This window comes from Eptatretus burgeri, chromosome 15 (genome assembly GCF_056783735.1).
Source record: "Eptatretus burgeri isolate ZD-2024b chromosome 15, Ebu_testis_v1, whole genome shotgun sequence".
NCBI classification, from domain to species: Eukaryota; Metazoa; Chordata; class Myxini; order Myxiniformes; family Myxinidae; genus Eptatretus; species Eptatretus burgeri.
In genome coordinates, this window is record NC_140975.1 from 33,122,728 (window position 1) to 33,142,500 (window position 19,773).

At 44.3% G+C, this 19,773-nt stretch overlaps 2 protein-coding genes across 2 annotated transcripts in view; both read left to right on the forward strand.

Moving 5' to 3' along the window:
* LOC147011877 (uncharacterized) overlaps positions 1-12,728 on the forward strand; it is a 28,392-nt gene extending 15,664 nt beyond the window's left edge. The window contains exons 3-9 of the mRNA XM_085857342.1: positions 4,148-4,207; positions 4,518-4,577; positions 4,878-4,937; positions 5,186-5,236; positions 5,908-6,065; positions 6,768-9,316; positions 10,833-12,728. Coding sequence (XP_085713468.1) covers positions 5,941-6,065; positions 6,768-9,084 — 2,442 coding nt within the window. The 5' untranslated portion in view covers positions 4,148-4,207; positions 4,518-4,577; positions 4,878-4,937; positions 5,186-5,236; positions 5,908-5,940 and the 3' untranslated portion in view covers positions 9,085-9,316; positions 10,833-12,728. The remainder of the gene's footprint in view (positions 1-4,147; positions 4,208-4,517; positions 4,578-4,877; positions 4,938-5,185; positions 5,237-5,907; positions 6,066-6,767; positions 9,317-10,832) is intronic.
* A 2,926-nt stretch (positions 12,729-15,654) lies between these two features.
* Positions 15,655-19,228, forward strand: MAD2L1BP (MAD2L1 binding protein). The gene is made up of 2 exons (XM_085857346.1): positions 15,655-15,993; positions 18,657-19,228. The coding sequence occupies exons 1-2, from the start codon at positions 15,817-15,819 to the stop codon at positions 19,206-19,208; spliced, it is 729 nt and encodes a 242-aa protein (XP_085713472.1). The 5' UTR covers positions 15,655-15,816; the 3' UTR covers positions 19,209-19,228.
* Positions 19,229-19,773: the final 545 nt, after the last annotated feature.

Consider the following 19,773-nt stretch of genomic DNA (forward strand, 5'->3'; position numbering starts at 1 on the left):
TTGGCATGGCCCAGTATTACCAAAGGTTCGTGCGCGGGCTCAGCTCACAACTTGCGCCGTTAACGCGGTTGCTCAAGAAGGACGAGCGCTGGGCTTGGGGGCCTGCACACCAGGCGTCGTTCGACCGCGTCAAGCGGCTGCTCACAGAGGATACGGTCCTCGTGCACTACGAGCCTGCGCGTCCGCTCCTATTGGCATGCGACAGCTCTGCATATGGCATCGGGGCAGTGCTCTCCCACAGGATGGACGATGGTTCCGAGCGGCCTGTTTGTTTTGCATCCTGGACCCTGTCCACAGCAAAGCGCAGATATGCCCAGATTGAGCGTGAGGCTCTCAGCCTCGTCTGGGGTGTGCGGAGGTTTCATCAATATCTGCTGGGGCGGCATTTCACTTTGCAGACGGATCACAAACCGCTTCAATTCATCCTGAGACCCGAACGCGGGGTGCCGGTGGTAGCAGCCGCGCGAATACAGCGGTGGTGTCTGTTTCTGGGTGCTTACGATTATGATATTCAGTTCCGAAGCACCGAGAAGCATGCTAACTGCGACGGGCTCTCACGCTTGCCGTGTGCGGAGGGTCCAGCTGCGTCTGAGTTGGGCGACCGGGTCGATGTGTTCGCGCTGGACCAGGTCCAAAGCGGGCCGGTCACGGCCAGGCAGGTCACGGTGGAATCGGCTCGTGATCCGGTGCTTGCCCGTGTCGTCCAGGCGATTTCTACGGGGAATTGGAGCGATCTGCCTTCGACACCGGCATTTCAACCTTTCACGTCACGCGCAGCGGAGCTGTCGTTGGTCCAACGGTGCGTAATGTGGGGAATGAGAACCGTGATTCCACCGAGGTTCAGGCAGCGGTGTTTGGAAGAACTGCATGTCAGTCACCTTGGCATCGTGAAGACCAAGAGTCTTGCTCGTAGCCTGTTGTGGTGGCCGGGGTTGGACAAAGACATTGAGCAGTTGGTTAAGCGTTGCGCCACGTGCCAGACAGATGCTGATAACCCGCGTCGAGCTTCGGGTCTCTGGCCTGTGCCAGACCGAGCTTGGCAGAGGGTCCATGTAGATTTTGCGGGACCGGTTAATGGCAAGATGTTTTTGATTGTGATTGATGCATTCTCTAAATGGCTGGAGGTTGTAGTAATGCAGCATACTTCAGCAAACATTACAGTAGAGAAGCTGCGGACGATCTTTGCTAATAAGGGGTTGCCGGAGATCCTGGTCTCTGATAATGGTCCGCAGTTCATCGCGGGTGTATTTGATGAGTTTATGCGCCAGAATGGTATTCGACATCTAAGGTCCGCACCGTATCACCCTGAGACGAATGGCCAAGCTGAGTCGTTTGTCAAGATGTTGAAGCGGGCTTTGCGCAGGGGGGGTGTTGCACCTGTGCAGACGGTGGTCGATGTCTTTTTGCTCCATTACAGGAACGCAGTTCATCCTGTCACGGGTGATTCGCCGGTCATTCGTCTCTATGGACGGGCTTTGCGGTCCAGGCTGGATTTGCTACGACCTGGAGGGTCGGGGAGTGGGGCGATGTCGCGTCCGACGCGGCTGCGCAGCTTCGAGGTGGGGCAGCGGGTAATGGTGCGCGATTATTTCCACGGTTCCAAATGGGTGCCGGCGGTGGTCTCTGTGGTGCTGGGGCCAGTGAATTGCATGGTACGGACTGATGGTGGGGATGTGTGGAAGCGGCACGTGGACCAGATGCATGATCGCTGTTCAGCGTCACCCCCCCACACCTCCCCGAGCCGAACGATGCGGGACCCCCACCGGTAGTATCGCCGGCACCTGACGTTGTATCGCCGGGGCTGGCTGGGCCGGCGCCAAGGGGGGCTTCGCCTGATGCCGTCCTACCCGGGGACGTCGAGCAGGCTGGGCAGTCGGGGGTAGCTGGTGTTGCGGAAAGTGCGAGTCCGGCGAGGGTGTCACCTCGACCGAGCCGGGAGGCGTCTGAGCCTGGGCTGTCTCGCGGCGCTGCCCGTCCGAGGCGGGTCAGAGTGCGACCGTGGTACTTTGAGGATTATGAGTGTTGATGGGTTTCCGATGGTCATGTTGTGATTATCCGTTCATTATGTGACGGGTCATTTTACGAGGGGAGGAGTGTGCTGTGTCACGTGATTGGGTTTTCGTATATCATGCCTCGCCCGCTAGGGGTGGGAGGAGTGTGTTTCTGGTCGTGCAATAAAGCGGAGTAGATGCTGGCCCGCGTGCTTCTTGCGTCCCACCGCACCTGGTACACTCTATATTGGAGGACTCTGTGTGCCGCACTTCTCCGGGCAGATGGTATTGCCCACTGCATCAACAGTGCAATTTCGATGTGCTGGACCTGGATCCTGCGTCAGTGTTGGGCATGCCCACTCCGGTGGTCTGGAGTCTTGGTGTGTCGACTTTGCACTACAGTGTGCAACACCTGAAAACCATTTGAGTGCGGAGAGAGTGTGGGGGGGGGGGGGGAGGAGAGGGGATGACAGTTAGCCAGGACGGTTTATATCTGGGCAGGGGAGGCGTGGAGCCAGCGCTGATCCCTCCCCATGGCTCCACCTTGATATCCTTATTGGGAGCCTCGAGCTGCTGAATGAGATGTCACAGCCGCTGGGTTTACAGGTTTCTTGAATCAAAAATAAGATTCAGGCTTTCAATGATATCTAGGATGCTGCTATTCTGTCTGTATCTGTTTGTGGTGAGGATTTTGAGGTCATGGAGAGAGTCACTCACCTTGGCAGTGATATTCATGTCTCCACAAGTTGTGAACCAGAGGTCAACAGACGTCTGGGTTGGGCCTGTGGAGTCATCCATTCACTGTTTTATGGGGTGTAGTGCTGTCGGTACATCGGCATGCAGGAAGAAAGTCTGAGTCTTTAAGTCCTTGGTGCTTCCAGTCTTGCTCTACGGATGTGAGACTTGGAGTCTGACCAGGTATTTGAGACAGAGATTAACTCCTTCAGTACCAGGTCTCTTTGGAGAATCCTTGGCTATCGCTGGTCAAACTTTTTTGTCCAAATGAGCGGTTGCTGAGATACTTAAATGGGATTTGTTACCTGTATGGTCGTGAGCGTCAGTTGCGGCTGTATGGACATGTGCCTCAATTCCCTGATGCTGATCCTGCTCATCAGATTCCTCAGCGAGGGAGTCTAGTGAGTGGAGGATGCCAATGGGCCAACCAATGCCTCGTAATTGCAGAAGGTTGATCAGCATCTCAAGAAGATAGGGATGCGCCAGGCATCTGCCTGAGGAATGGCCAGACGGAGGCCCATGGAGTACCAGCGGAAAGTGGACGCAACAACGCGCTGCTCCAGTGCATGCTTCCACACCTGACCTGAGAGTGAGAGGGTGATGGACCGAGAGTTATTGACATGTGATAAGTGTGAGACAAGCATCGCATCTTCATCAGAGATGTAGCAGCTGTTGAACTGCCTGTGGCATGTGGAATTGTTGGGGAGATGTTCAACAAGTTATCAGAATGAGATCCAATGTATCATATTGCCATGGCAATGTAATATGTTTGGGAATGTAACAAAGGTTTGGGGGCGGAAGAGGAGATTGGGACCATAATCTGTGCAGAGCGTTGGTGCTGCTTTGGCAGTCTCCTTGGCTTTTGGGCACAATCCTGAATGGGTCGCCACTCCGACACAGGATACCAGCAAGCTGACACTCATTTTGCTGACCTCAGAAGGATGACAGGCAGAGTTAACCCCACCTGGTGTTACTCCAACGGCTGACAGGAGCTCAAACTCAAGACACGTGCGGGTTCAATTACCCCCAGTGTTCTGGTATATGCAGAAGGGAGGGTCTTGCTGTTGGTGAGGGTTACGTACTTGAAAAAATCTGCAAACTTTGGGGTTTGGGGTAATGGGGAAATTGGGTTTGGGACTTCACCTTTAAAATTCCCCCAAATTGTTCCCTTAATTAACATGTTTGTGCATTGTTTTGTGCTATTTATTTTCATGTAGGTGTGGGTTGCAGGGTAACCACACACCAGGTAGAAACGGTTTTCTGGGGAGGTACCTGTGTTACATGGAAGCGAGAGGGGTGGAGGGGGTGGTTGTGGATGAGGGTTGTGCTCAGTATGGAATCTATGGTTGGGAAGTGCTTGGTAAGGAATCTAAATAACTTTCTCCAATTCAACATGTTTTGTTTGTTCGTGCATTTCACAGAAATATCAACAATATTCCCAGGATATCTGGGAAGGATTAAGAATCCTCCTTCCGTTTCAGGTATGACGTCATGAAATACACCATAAGCATTTGATGTGGGTTATCTCAATATGTGGGTTTCAAAACGTGGATCAGAACCCTCCCAGGTGTCAAACTATCTATCTTCGTGTGTGTGTGTGTGTGTGTGTGTGTGTGTGTGTGTGTGTGTGTGTGTGTGTGTGTGTGTGTGTGTGTGTGTGTGTGTGTGTGTGTGTGTGTGTGTGTGTGTGTGTGTGTGTGTGTGTGTGTGTGTGTGTAATTGGAAATTTAACCCTAACAGCTCGGTTTTATTATGTGTGATGAATTATATTTTCCGTGTATTTAATAACAGAGTTTGCAACGATTTTCGGAGGACATCTGCGAAAGGCTGACATACCTCATTTCCATTCTGGTATGACGTCATGCAATACAACATGTGTGTGTGTGTGTGTGTGTGTGTGTGTGTGTGTGTGTGTGTGTGTGTGTGTGTGTGTGTGTGTGTGTGTGTGTGTGTGTGTGTGTGTGTGTGTGTGTGCATGTCTGTGTCTGTGTGTGTCTGTGTCTGTGTCTGTGTGTGTCTGTGTCTGTGTCTGTGTCTGTGTCTGTGTCTGTGTCTGTGTCTGTGTCTGTGTGTGTGAGATATGAAATCTAACCCGAACAGCTCGGTTTTATTATGTGTGATGAATTTTATTTTTCCGTGTTTTTTCTGCAGAGTTTGCGAGGATTTTCGGAGGACATCTGCGAAAGGCTGATAAACTTTATTTCCATTCTGGTATGACGTCATGCAATACAACATCAGTGTGTGTGTGTGTGTGTGTGTGTGTGTGTGTGTGTGTGTGTGTGTGTGTGTGTGTGTGTGTGTGTGTGTGTGTGTGTGTGTGTGAGTGTGTGTGTGTGTGTGTGTGTGTGTGTGTGTGTGTTTCAGTTTCCATATGTGTGTTCATCCTCAAAATGCACTCTCAATTTGTCCAAATCAATTTGAATGATTTTTCATATTTTTTGTCTGTATTTTACAAACAGAAAGGATTTGCCAAAGATATTTGGCAATGGCTCGGAAGTCTTCATGTTCAGGTATGAGGTCATGCAATATACCATTAGCATTGTGTGTGTGTGTGTGTGTGTGTGTGTGTGTGTGTGTGTGTGTGTGTGTGTGTGTGTGTGTGTGTGTGTGTGTGTGTGTGTGTGTGTGTGTGTGTGTGTGCGCGCGCGTGTGGTTTTTTTTTCACTTTGCAGGTGTGAGCTCATCCTCAAAATACCCATCCTGTTCGTGTCAATCAGTTTGATTAATTCCACACATGTTGTGTTGTCCCAACTATAAAACGTCATACTGGTGTTTCACAGGCATGGTGATTCATCAATCTGTGTTCCATCTCTCTGATTCACATTAAACTGAGTGTTCCATCTGCCAGCATTCGTTCATTCATTGGTGGACATTAAAGATCCCACGGTGTTCCTCTCGGGGAGTAGCTATCGCCAGCACCTTGAACAAATTGCAAATTCTTGCTTTAAATGTTGCTGGGAAGGCAATGGCAAACATTCTGGTTCATCCCTTGACAAGAAACTGGTTCAGCAGCTCATTAAGAGAGCATAGTTCATCAGAATGTGTTCACCATGTTTTCCCACCACCATTGCTTGATGTCACAACCTTGTAAAATCAAAACTTTTTTAGAGTCGCAAAAATATTGTTTAGTTTAAATTCCAATGTTATAAAATAATTCTCCTGCCCCTACCCTTGTCCACAGATTTTCCAGATTGGTGCTGTCAATGAAGGACTGATGGATTCAGTTCGCGATATCTTGGTCGTCACGATTGCCATCTTCTCATTTGTTGCAGTCATTAATTTTAAACCATGGCGCTGGTTCAACAAAAAGAGAATCAAAAAAAAGTGCTGCTTCCACTGGTAATGAACACAAGTTACTTTTCATCCATATTATTATGTCATGGTACAAAAGGAGGAGAGGGCTCAGAGATTTTAAACTATTTTGTCCTTAATTTTTTAGAAGAATCAACTTTGACAAACTAATGTCTAGTCGAGTGATAGCAGTGTGTATCAGAGTGGGGAACACACTCACCTAGTTGTAAGGTCATGTTCAGCCATGGGTTGGTTACACTTGTCACGGAAACATGAAAGATGTTACTCTGTCTTTCATAAGAATCATCCCTTGGGTCCTTGTCCAGACTGAATCCTCTGTGGGATGTGGTTCAGGTAAAAAAAAAAATTGTTCAAACAGCAGGTATGACCTTGAGTATTAACTTGGTTAATGCTTAAACCACTCACCTTGAACTTTGAGCCTTTCAAAGGAGATCACTTTCAGTTTATTTCTTGTTCATCTTCAATGTATTTCATTATTCACAATGGCTTCTCCATTTTTTGTTCCTTAATATTTGTATTTTCCTGTTTTATGTCTTGGTATTTTTTAAATCTACAGCCATCCTTTAACCTTGTTTAAGGTACATCTGCAGATTCAATATTTTGAACTCTAAACAACACTGCACTCATGGAACATGTATTTTTGTGTTTTACATAAACGTACATTTTATGCTTCATCCTTGGTACTTCACTGTATTTTGAACTTTGAAATATTTCCTTTGTTTCTTGCAGTTTTCGTCATTGCCGGAAATATCGACAGAATAAAAAGGGAGAGGAAGAGCAGCTGCTGCTCAAGGAGGTACAAGAAAACCAACGATTGGAGATGCAGAAAGCAAAGGAAGAGGAGGCTCTGATAATGAAAGAAAAACTGCAGGAAGAAAGTGAATATATGCACCAAAAAGAAGAAAGCGTAAAAGAAAGAGAGCTGTTAGTTCAGCTCAGAGAGCAAGAGGTGCTGGAAAAAGATGCAAAAGTAAAATATGAGAAAGAGTTATGCATGAAAGAGAAAGAAAAGTTTGAGAAAATCATGGAAGAACTGGAGAAGAAAAGCAATGCAGAAGAGATGAGAAAAAGAAATGAGGAAGAGCAGATCAGAAAGCATGAAAAAGAGCGAAGGAAAAGAGAAGAGGATGTAGAAAAAATGGAGAATGAGTTGTGTCAAAAAGAAGAAAAAGTAAAAGAAAGAGAGCTGTCCGTTCAACTCAGAGAGCAAGAGGTGCTGGAAAAAGATGCAAAAGTAAAACATGAGGAAGAGCTATGGTTGAAAGAGAAAGAAAAGTTTGACAAAATCATGGAGGGACAGGAGAAGAAAAGAAACGAACAAGAGCAGATCAGAAAGCGTGAAAAAGAGCAAAGGAAAAGAGAAGAGGATGTAGACAAAATGGAGAACGAGATGTGTCAAAAAGAAGGAAACATAAAAGAAAGAGAGCTGTCCATTCAACGCAGAGAGCAAGAGGTGATGGAAAAAGATGCAAAAGTAAAATATGAGGAAGAGTTATGCATGAAAGAGAAAGAAAAGCTTGAGAAAATCATGGAAGAACAGGAGAGGAAAAGCATTGAAGAAGACATGAGAAAAAGAAATGAGGAAGAGCAGATCAGAAAGTGTGAAAAAGAGCTTAGGAAAAGAGAAGAGGATGTAGACAAAATGGAGAAAGAGATGTGCCAAAAAGAAGGAAAAGTAAAAGAAAGAGAGCTGTCCGTTCAACTCAGAGAGCAAGAAGTGCTCGAAAAAGATGCAAAAGTAAAATATGAGGAAGAGAAAGAAAGGCTTGAGAAAATCATGGAAGAACAGGAGAATAAATGCATTGAAGACATGAGAAAAAGAAATGAGGAAGAGCAGATCAGAAAGCGTGAAAAAGAGCTGAAGAAAAGAGAAGAGGTTGTAGACAAAATGGAGAACGAGATGTGTCAAAAAGAAGAAAAAGTAAAAGAAAGAGAGCTGTCAGTTCAACTGAAAGAGCAAGAGGTGCTGGAAAAAGAGGCAAAAGTAAAACATGAGGAAGAGTTATGGTTGAAAGAGAAAGAAAAGCTTGAGAAAATCATGGAAGAACAGGAGAGAAAAAGCATTGCAGAAGACATGAGAAAAAGAAATGAGGAAGAGCAGATCAGAAAGCGTGAAAAAGAGCTGAAGAAAAGAGAAGAGGATGTAGACAAAATGGAGAACAAGATGTGTCAAAAAGAAGAAAAAGTAAAAGAAAGAGAGCTGTCCGTTCAACTCAGAGAGCAAGAGGTGCTGGAAAAAGATGCAAAAGTAAAACATGAGGAAGAGTTATGGTTGAAAGAGAAAGAAAAGTTTGACAAAATCATGGAGGAACAGGAGAAAAGAAACGAACAAGAGCAGATCAGAAAGCGTGAAAAAGAGATAAGGAAAAGAGAAGAGGATGAAGACAAAATGGAGAACGAGATGTGCCACAAAGAAGAGCAATTTGTGCAGAAAATTAACACAATAGAGAAAGAGGTATTATTCACACAGCGAGAAGCAGATCAACGAGAACAAGAGATTTGTGATCGAGAAAATAATGTGCATAAATGTGAACAAGAGGTCTTGCAAAGTGAGATGAAGGAGAAAAAGAGCATCGAGCAGGAAGAACAGGTACGGCGAGAACAGGAAGAACACAGACGGAAAGAATGGGAAGAACAGAACCAGAGAGATGACGAAGAAGGGAATAGGCTCTTGTGTACGTTGTTTTCACAGAACAAAAGAGAGGTGACATACACAAGTGTGAGAAATGAAGAGAAACCCCAAGGTGGTGAGAGGCAATACCATCAGCAACAGAGGCCTAACCATGAGCACAGGAATCAGTGGCAGCAACAAATCAAACCCCATGGTGGTGACAAGCGATACCATCAGCAACAGAGGCCTTACCATGATGACAGGAATCAGTGGCAGCAACAAAACACACCCCACGGTGGTGACAGGCAATACCATCAGAGGCCTTACCATGAGAACAGGAATCAGTGGCAGCAGCAAGAAAAACCCCACGGTGTTGATAGGCGATACCATCAGAAAGAGAAGCCTCACCGTGGGTCGAGGATGCAGCGGTTTTGAGAGGCTTCAACAAAAACAGAAGCCTCACCATTAGAACAGGCACAAACCAAAGAAACAGCACAGTTTTGAGGGGCTTCAGCAACAGAAGCCTCACCATTACAACAGGCACAAACAAAAGAAACAGCACAGTTTTGAGGGGCTTCAGCAACAGAAGCCTCACCATTATAACAAGCAGCAACAGCAGAAACAGCACAGTTTTGATGGGTCACACAATACTCAGGACCATCAACAGGTAAGCACTTCAGGACTTTGGGGAAGTTCAATGTAAAGATACCGGGTGCTAACACAGTAGGCTGGGGGCCAGTGGGACCTACCTTGCACCCCCCCCCCCTGCAACAATTTTTCACTGATACCACAGTGCTCATATATATCTCAAGTATCAGAAAAAAGATGTTCCAAGAAAAATAACTCATTTGCATTATGCTTTATGAAGCTGTTTCCATTTTTGCATGTAATTAAGCTATCCAAACATTATTCTACATCTCTGACAACAAAGGAAATATGTTCTCTTTTATTCCTTGACCCTCCAAACATATGTGTAGATTCCTCATTTACAAATTTCCATGTACCAGAAGTTGAGATATTTTACGAAAATGAAAATTTCCATAATGGCGGATCCTAATTAGCATATCAATGCATTTAAAATTATTTACACTACTTTTACTCAAACAGGAAATAGTTATGTTTCCCTTAAACACCAACAGACATCATAAGTCATAGTTATGTATTATATCAGGCCCAGGTAATTAATTCTATTGATTAATCTGATTTCGCATGATTTTCGAACGATTCATTGTGCTTTGTATTTTATGCTAATTAGCCTATTTTAAAAAATTCAAAATTTTAAATATATTTTTCGCCAACCTGGCTTGTATCTGGCAACACTTAAGTAATGTTTTTTTTGACAAAAAAGTGACATGTGTGGTAATTACAAGGAAAGAAAATGGAAATGCTTACATTTTTGTGGGAATTATTGTCAAGTCAAATTTAATTAATATGCAAATGAGCTTATTAGCAAAAACAAACTATATTTTAATACGTAAATGTATAAGCTTTAATTTGACACCAATTTTGTGATTTTATGTTTACATTTGACAGAGATATTGACATTTTGCCGATCTTTGTGAGATTCGTCTATTTTTGATGTTTGCCATGGAAACAGCTTAATAAAGCATAGTGCAAATGAGTTATTTTTCTGGGAACATCTTTTTTCTGATACTTGAGATATATATATATATATATATATATATATATATATATATATATATATATATATATATATGTATGTATATGAACACTGTGATATCAGTGAAAAATTGTCACAAAGGTGGGGGGGGGGGTGCAAGGAAGGTCTCACTGGCCCCCGGCCTACAGCTCACCCCAAGATCATGTTAAGTTGAAATAAATTTTGGGACTTTATCTTTTTACGTAAGTTGTGACTACTTCCCTCTATGAAGTGGAAGAATATCCTTAATTGGGGAGATAATTGTGATTATAAAATCACTCAGAATGATAATTTATTACCATGATCATCACCATGCATGATAAATAACAATGGCTTTAACTCCCACCCCCACGTCCCCCAATTACCACCCCTTCCTGGATTAAACAAAATCACCTTGTTCTCTTTTGAATCGATCATCTGATCCATCAGTGCATTTCCTTCTGTGCCCTCTCTTGGATCCTTTCTCAAACATAAGAAGATATCAATGTATTTAAACTTTCATGTTGTTATTGTTTTTCCATAGGCTCCTCAGAAGAGGTGCTTGTTCTCTCCTTCACCCACTCAAGGAATCCATCCCATCTGTCAGAATGTAAATACATGCCTCACATTACTAATTATTACAAACTTTGTCTAAACTACATGTTCTTCATCTGCATTGTGAACGAGAAGTGAACTTTTGTAAATCTAGAAGCAGAAAGAGTCCAGAGTGGTTGAGTCGTGAGATAAGGAACGCTATTGAGGAGAAGCAGACGGCATTTGTTAGGTTCAAAATAACAGGACTGGAGTTAGATTTATATCACTACCGGAGTAAAAAGAGGCAAGTTAAGAAAATAACTCGGCAAACCAAAAAAGAGTATGAGAAGGACATGGCTAAGAATATTAAACATAATTGTAAGGCTTTGTTTAAATATATCAAGGCAAAAGAACAGGGTTGGACCAGTTGAGGAATAGCACCGGGAGAGTGGTTCGTGATGAAAGTGAGATGGCAGGCTTACAGGCTTACTGCAAACTGGTTTAGTGGTAGGAAGCAAAGAGTGGCTGTGAGTGGTAGTGGAAGGATGCGAGTAGTGGGGTATCTCAGGGATCAGTACTCGGACCATTACGATTCATTATTTACATCAACGATTTGGATAATGGGGTGAAGAGTAAGTTTTCCAAATTTGTAAATGACACAAAGCTTGGAGGTAAGGTGGATAGCAGAGGGAGTGGTGATCAGATTCAGGAAAGTATTGATACTTGCATTGATTGGGCAAAAGATTGGCAGATGGAATTTAACCGAAGCAAGTGAAAGGTGTTGGGGATGGGAAAGAACAATGAAAATAGAGATTACATGATGCAAGGGGTAATTTTGAAGCATGTCACACAGGAGAAGGATCTGTACTGGGGGTAGTAATAGATATGGGAGGTAAGCACGCCAAAGTGCCAGGCAGCTAGGTAGAGCAAATAGGGTTTTAGGTTGTATTCGAAGAGGGATCATATATAAATCAAGAGGTGGTGTTGGCATTGCACAGGAATTTAGTGAGGGCCACATCTAGAATAATGTGTGCAGTTTTGGTCACCACAGTTCCAGAAGGACATAGATCCCATTGAGAAGGTTCAGCGTAGGGCTACTAGATTGATTCCGGCCGAGCTCAACTCATCTATGAGGAGCGGTTGAAGGATACGGGGCTTTATTCACCAGAAAGGAGGCGGTTACGAGGAGATATGATAGAGATGTTTAAGATAATGAAAGGTATAGGTGGAATAAGAGTAGACAGTGATGGACCAGGGGACCGGCGGCCAGAGCTTGAGAGTAAAGAAGAGGAGAGTTAAGATGGTAGTAAGGCAGGGGATTTTCACTTAGAGAGTAGTTAATGCATGGAATGGTCTCCATGGAAAGGTAGTGGCAGCAGAAAAAGTAGAAAAGCTTAAATTAGAATTAGACAGGTACCTGGAAGTTATGGAGATAGAGGGGTAAGGGGATGTTGATAAGACTTTTTGGTAGTTTGAGCATTGATTAGTGATTGTGGACATGTGTACTGAGTGCTGTTGGTGGGGGTGTGGTCAAGGGGGGTTGTGTGGTTGACGTTGTGTGTTTTTAATCAAGCCCATGCCCCCTCCTCGAGGGGAAGAAAAAAATCAACCACAAAAAGTACAAAAAACATTATTTCATTATTTAAAAACTTTTTTTGCATTTTCTTCCTTGGTTCTTGTGTAGATAGGTTGGTGTGGTGTTCGTGCAGGCATGAAGAGCTGAATGGCTTCCACCTGTGGCTGTGTTAGATTTCCTTGTAATTGTGTCCCAAGCTGTCTATGCCTCAGAAGCGTTGAGAACAAACGTATTTTGTTGCACTCAAAGTCAGACAAGCATCAAATAAATCTTACAACTGGAGGAAGCCTGGCATGACAGTTAATGTACTTAAATAAATGTCAGTGTATACACCTGTATGATCAATAAAAGTAAATTGTTTTTGAAAACATTTGTATGTATACATGTACGTATATGTGTATATACACTCCATCCGTCCATCCATCCATTGGGACCATCCATCCATTGGGACCAACGTGCAGAACGTTGATGCTGCCTAAGCAGTCTCCTTGGCTATTGGGCACAATCCTGGACGGGTCGCCACTCCGACACAGGATACCAGCATGCTAGTATTCATTTTGCCGACCTCAGAAGGATGACAGGCAGTGTCAACCCCACCTGGTATTAATTCAACAACCAAGTATTATTTGAATTCAGGATCCGAGGATCCCAAACCCACCACCATAACCATTAAGCCAACACCAGGCATATATGTATACACAGGTCAGGTCAGGTATGGGAGCATGCGCCAGAGCAGCGCATCACTGCGTCCACTTTCTGGCCATCCCCCAGGCAGATACCTGGCCCATCCCCATCTACTTGAGATTCCGATCAACCTTCTGCAACCAGGACGCACGTGGTCAGTCCATTGGTCTCCTCCACTCACGAGACTCCCTCGCTGAGAGAATCTGGTGAGCAGGATCAGCGTCAGGAAAACGAGCCACATGTCCATCCAGCCGCAGCTCATGCTCATGGACTATGCAGGTAACAAATCTCATTTGAGTCTCTCTCAGCAACACAAAGTCCAACCAGCGGTAGCCAAGGATTCTCCAAAGAGAACTGCTTCCAAGGAATTAAGTCTCCGTCTCAGATCCTTGGTCAGAGTCCAAGTCTCACATCCATAGATCAAGACTGAAACACCAAGGACCTGAAGACTCGGACTTTCGTCCTCCCGCACTGGTACCGGCAGCGCCACACCCCATTATCCAGTGAATCCATGACTCCCCAGGCCCGACCCAGACGTCTATTGACCTCTGACTCACAGCCAGCAGAGACATGAATATCACTGCCATGGTAAGTGAATCTCTCCGTGACCTCAACATCCTCACCACAAACAGGCACAGACCGGACAGCAGCATCCAAGATGTCACCGAAAGCCTTGATCTTAGTTTTGACCCAGGAAACCCGTAATCCCAGCGGCTCCAACTCCTCATTCAGCACCTTGAGGGCCCCCAAAAGGATATCTAAAGTCTCTGCAAAATGACTGCATCATCTGTGAAATCAAGGTCAGAGATATTGACATTCTCAAACGATGCACACGTCAAGGTAATGTTTAGCATACCTGAAACTTAATTCTCACCTATGAGTAACGTGTTGTAGGCACATTACACGATCGTTGACACACGTCGACACACGTTACTTGTAAGTTACTCGTAAGTTGAAACACGTTGAGGTAATGTTTAGCGTCAGTGTTCCAGACTCCCTGGTTTTTATTTATTTATTTATTTACTTATTTTTCTTCGGTATGACGGTGATGTTGACACTTCGATTTGTAGTGAGATTTCGACACTTCGATTTATTTTCCTTGTCTTATCTTCCACCAGCAAGGTCACCTCCCACATGTTGTTTTACCCTGGTGGACTGGGAAGCCCAGCTGTGTTATTACAAAGCAGTCTTTTTGGCTGACAAAGCAATCCCTTTGATAGTGCAGACAGAGGTCAACAACAAGATTTATCCTTTCCCTCTTTCCAAAGTGCAAAGATGTTAACAAAACACTGATGACTTGTTTGGGACACATACAGTGTCTACACAATAGTACTACCATTCTATTATATAAAAGGAAATTATTTCATGAATTATGATATCACTAACATAACCCACGGTGACTTTCTACCAAGTGGCACGTCAACATATTCAATGCGTGAGCACGTGGCTATGACATGGCATCTTCATTCCAAACAGTTTGTTTATTATCTATAATTCCAGCAATCTGTGTGTGTGTGTGTGTGTGTGTGTGTGTGTGTGTGTGTGTGTGTGTGTGTGTGTGTGTGTGTGTGTGTGTGTGTGTGTGTATGTGTGTGTGTCTGTGACCACTGTTTCTCGACAACCACTGGTCCGATCTAATTTAAACTTGCCAGGTATATTGCTGGGGACCTGAGTATGTGCCTTTTCAAGGTTTGATATTAATCGGACAAGTCCTTCCCAAGTTATGGCCATTTATTTACCAAACCAATGACAGGACACGGTGCTATGACGTCACAATTGGCGTCACAATTCTTCTTCGTTTGATATGACGTCACAATTGACGCTGGGGACCTGAGTATGTGCCTTTTTAAGGTTTGATATCGTTCTTCTTCATCCGTTTCAGCTGTTTCCCAAGTGCCCATTTATTTACCAAACCAATGACAGGACACGGTGCTATGACGTCACAATTGGCGTCACAATTCTTCTTCGTTTGATATGACGTCATAATTGACGCTGGGGACCTGAGTATGTGCCTTTTTAAGGTTTGATATCGTTCTTCTTCATCCGTTTCAGCTGTTTCCCAAGTTCCCATTTATTTACCAAACCAATGACAGGACACGATGCTATGACGTCACAATTCTTTTTTTTCCATTTTTTTTTTGCACGTACGGCCACGCACGTACGGGCACGCACTAGTACTGTAGATGCTGAGAAGGACACTTTCGTCGCCCAATCGCATCCAATTTCACCTCATAATTACGTTTAACATCGCAGCTCAGATCTACAGATAATCGAACGACATTTGAATGGATTACACCGCAAGAATGACGAACATTATCACAGCCAGCAGCGGCGTTCAACTCGTCGTTAAGGAGTTGTTTTCACCGCGCTAAAATGGCGGCGGTCGTCGCTAACCGGAAGTAATCCAAAGCATTGAGAGTTTATTAACCGACGTGTACGTAAGAAGTAAAATGGGGAATATGAAAAGATTATTAAGGTAATAATTTTGTTGTACAGTATTGTTTTTCTTTTTAATGTGAGATTTTGAAATAACGACATCCGGAATCGTCATCACACCGACCACTCTGATTGGAGCCGAAGTAACCAATCACAGCGATCCGGCTAAATTTGAGCACTGTTCTTTATTTGCGGGGGAAGTTGGGGTCTGCTTATACTTCTGCTTTCGTTAGAATCTTTGACAAGCTCTACGATCAACAAACGTTCATAATTCTGGACAGGACTCGTTGGTGACGACATGCGCGGCCTGCGAACCGAAGCCAGGGAGTGCCGGGTAGAGCTGGCGGGAGCCGTGGCACGTGGCGGACCCTTTCGCTTCGCCTGTGACGTCATCAAGTACGTTCTGTACGAGAGGGGCCAGTTTCCAAGACCTTATGACCAACTGGTTATGTTCGAGTCCCGGAGGAGACGCGAGGTACGGCGTCCTGCGGTTAAAAACAAGATTTATAGTACATGATGGCTCAAAAAAAAATTGTGGACGAGTTACGAAAATAACTTTGTATGAATGAGTTGGTTCAGGTGACGAGAACAAGCCGAGTCGATTTTGCTTCAGGTCCGAATCCCGATCCGGCCCATCAGTGGGATAGTAAACGTCAAGTATTAATCAGCCTGGAGATACTGTTGTGGGTTCCATCGGTAAAGTTAAAATAAATAAATAAATAAGGGATGAGTTGGAGGGAATGAGGGTCTGCTGGGAAGGGGGTGCTTCCCAATGAGTGGTCTAATATGGGTTCGATTCCAGAGTCCAGGCCTGACTATAAACTCCAGAATTGTCACCAAGTGATGGGCCTTAAATTGGCTGTTTAGTCTGTTATCATATGAGGTCGTGCACGTTGGAGACCTCAGGGTGTTTTAACAAAGAATCCGTGAGTTATCCCTTTGTCAAAGTGAAGAGTAGATATGAGGAGGGGAGAGGCATCTTGAACAAATTACATATTCCCGCACAATCATCGCCTTCAGTCGATTGTTGGGCCTGACCATCCGGTTCGTGAAAGACTTAAGCTAAAAACGTTCTCGGGTGACCCCCCCCCTATAAGTAAGTGGAAATAATAATAAAAATTATTAACCAGACTCGGTGGTGTAATTCCTCGTGAGTTCACTCTAACTCTAGTAGGTCGGTGGTTCAAACCTTGGGGTCGAATCGTACCGAAGTTTTAAAATGTTCTGTTTCCTTGTTTGACACTGAGGAATGATTTATTATTTTGCCAAAACGAAGTTTTTTGTAAGATATGTTAGTCAGCTTGTCTGTTTTTTTTGTTTGTTTGTCTGTAATCACGTATAAAAAATTCTGCAGAGCACAGTTATCATTGGAATTTTTTGTAACTTCGTATATCAGAGGCCTATAGAGGTCCCTTTCAGTGCACAAAATTTTGAAGGTCAAGGTCAAAGGTCAAGGTCACTTTGTTGCAAATCAGGGGAGTCGACGAAACCCTTATTTTTTTGAGTAATTTTGATCGGATCGTCTTCAAACTTCATGGGAATATAGTTCATGGTCTGGTGCTCAGCTGATTAATTTTTGGTGGCGATTGGCCTTGACTTTCATGGTTAGCACCAAAGGTCAAACATATTTGACCCCAAGGTCAAATTTTCATGTTTTAGGAACCATATCGTGTAGTACCTCAAATTGAACACCTCGATGAGTGCTTTCTAGATATGTCAAGCTTGAGACATTATGACGTCATTTGGTGACGTTATGAGGCAAAAGCATATTTTTCATGGTTACTCTGTAGAACGATTCTCATCGGAATCTCTCGTAGGCAGATATTCCTCAAGGAGTCGCTCCTGGTGGATAGCAGCTCTGTTCACCTCAGTGTGACCTTAAAGAAGTCACACGTGGTCACCTTTTGGCAAGATACGGGTCACCCTGCGGGTTACATTGGTTTATTTTGTTTTTTTTGTGTACATAGTTGAGTCTTGTGGAAGAGCTGGGACACTGATATTTAAAAAAGGAGAGAGCACGGACAAACAACTGTAGTTTGGCCACCAGCGCCCAGGCTTTGGGCCGAATTTCCTCCTACATTGAAGTTCCTCGTTGGGGAACTCGTATGGTTACACCACCACGGCCACGGCTCATCATTGGCTGGAAATGTTTTTTTTGACCGACCATTAAGCTCGTAAATATTAACCTCCAAAGGGAAAATATCGAGTTTATTACCATAGTCGAGCCAGAGCTGTATTTGGGGAGATTTTTTTTGTTCCAGTAAAATGTTACTTGAACTCCCAAAAAAAATCCATGATCACCGCTCACCTCCACTCAATTGTTCCCCTCTTGTTCCCTGCCTGTGGAATCAACTTCTGCATTCTCTTCTAATCCCATTCTTCCCTCAAGGTCTTCAAGACTGCTGTTCACCACCATCTCAGATTATCCCCAATCCAAAACCATTATTTTTTCTCCTCTCCCCCCCCCTCACCCATCTTCACCCCTTTCCCACCTCATTTCAAATTTCTAGTTTTTCCTTCCTGAGAGTTTGCTTCTGTATCCATGTTGTCTACCACATGTGTCCACCCCTACCCATCATTCCTCCCCATACCCATTGTTTGCACAAGTCTCTCTCTCTCTCTTTTATCCTTCAACCATGTTATTCCTTTTGTTCTGTTACGTCCTGATCCATTCTGTTCTAGCTCCTCCACGAGTCTTGACCTTGTATACAAAATACAATGAGTGCCTTTTCATCGAATCGATGTAACTTTCCTTGTACACAACTTTGCATCACGACATCCGAATGTCGTTGTGGATGAATCCGTCACCGACGCACAAACTTCGCCAATCAATCAAGGGAGGGATAGGTGTTCTGTGTTATTTATTTGATATGGATCAGATCGTACGCACAGACGTTTAGGCAAATAATCTTTCAATAATCTTGAGTAAATGGAGGATAAGGAAGTTTTGGGTAAATGCACACAGAGTGGGATGCACTGGAGAGAGGAATTCCATCATTTTCTGACATCGTCTCATATCAATTTAAGAAACTCTTTGTTAAATCACTTTGAGAATGCAATTCATTTTTTTTTTTTTTGGAGTAATAAATGTTTATTCTTAACTCAGGCATGTTTGTCTGTGGATGTGTGCATTTTCAGATCCAAGAATTAGATACAGTAGCGGAGGCAAGATCACTCGCCACCTCTCGCATTGCACACAGTGGTCGTGAAGCTGTGCAGATGCTTGCTAATATGACCGAGCTTTTTGAACATCTGGAAACTCTGTTCTTCATGTCAGTGGTGCCGAGAATGTTGCTTCTGATCGGTGGTGGTCTCATGAGCCCACGTGAGGTTCACGAACTAGACATGAGAGAGATGCATGTGGCAAGCAGCGCCAAATTACATCCCGGTCATTGTTCACGTGAGATATTCCGGGAGATTTTTCGACAGGACTTGTTTGGCGCTCTACCTCCCGGTACACCGACCACCACTGCGATCATGTTCCTTGCGCAAAGGGATTGTGACGTGGACTGGTTTCATCCTAAACTCTCGTTCCACGAGCCGAGTCGTGGAATGCACCGCAACATCCGATTGGTCAGTTCACCGGATGCTCACGGAGAGACGACCGAGGCCAATGGAGCGATGATTCGACTCGATGGAGGAGACTTTGTATGGTTTCAGGCACCTTTATTGCTGAAAGGTTTTCAATAAATTCCCAAAATCCAGGATCACATCTGACCTTCACTCTTTTTATTCAGTCTGTGGAACTGCTTTTCTGAAGTTGTTCAATCTTACTCTTCCCTCCAGGGCTTACAGTAGGCAGTGCAACACTGGTATGTCATAACCATCCTTGCTCAGTCTTTTCTACCCCTAATAATACTACCGAGCCCAACCTTCTTGCGTTAAGCTTATGGTGTTTCCGCCCCTCTTTTTCTCTTTTCTTTTCCGATTAGTTCATTCCATTGCTTGTCCACCTCTACTCCCATTTTTTTTTTAACCCTTGCAACCATCTCTTCGTCTAGCCTTGGTCATGTGTTAAAGTTAAAAAATAAAAAAATTAGAGTTCATAGAATGCCGTATATGTTTCTAGAGAAAAAGGACGAGGGACGGGTATTTTCACCTCTTGCTTTTTTTGTTTCCAAGCGCAAGCTATATTACCGGGCGAGCCGCCGTTTTGTCTGAATCTCTATTTCCCCCAAATATTTTGTCCAAGTACTGCTAAACTGGAGGGTTTTGGAAGTGCCAACAAGGTGCTTTGTGTTCTTCAGTGTTCAAG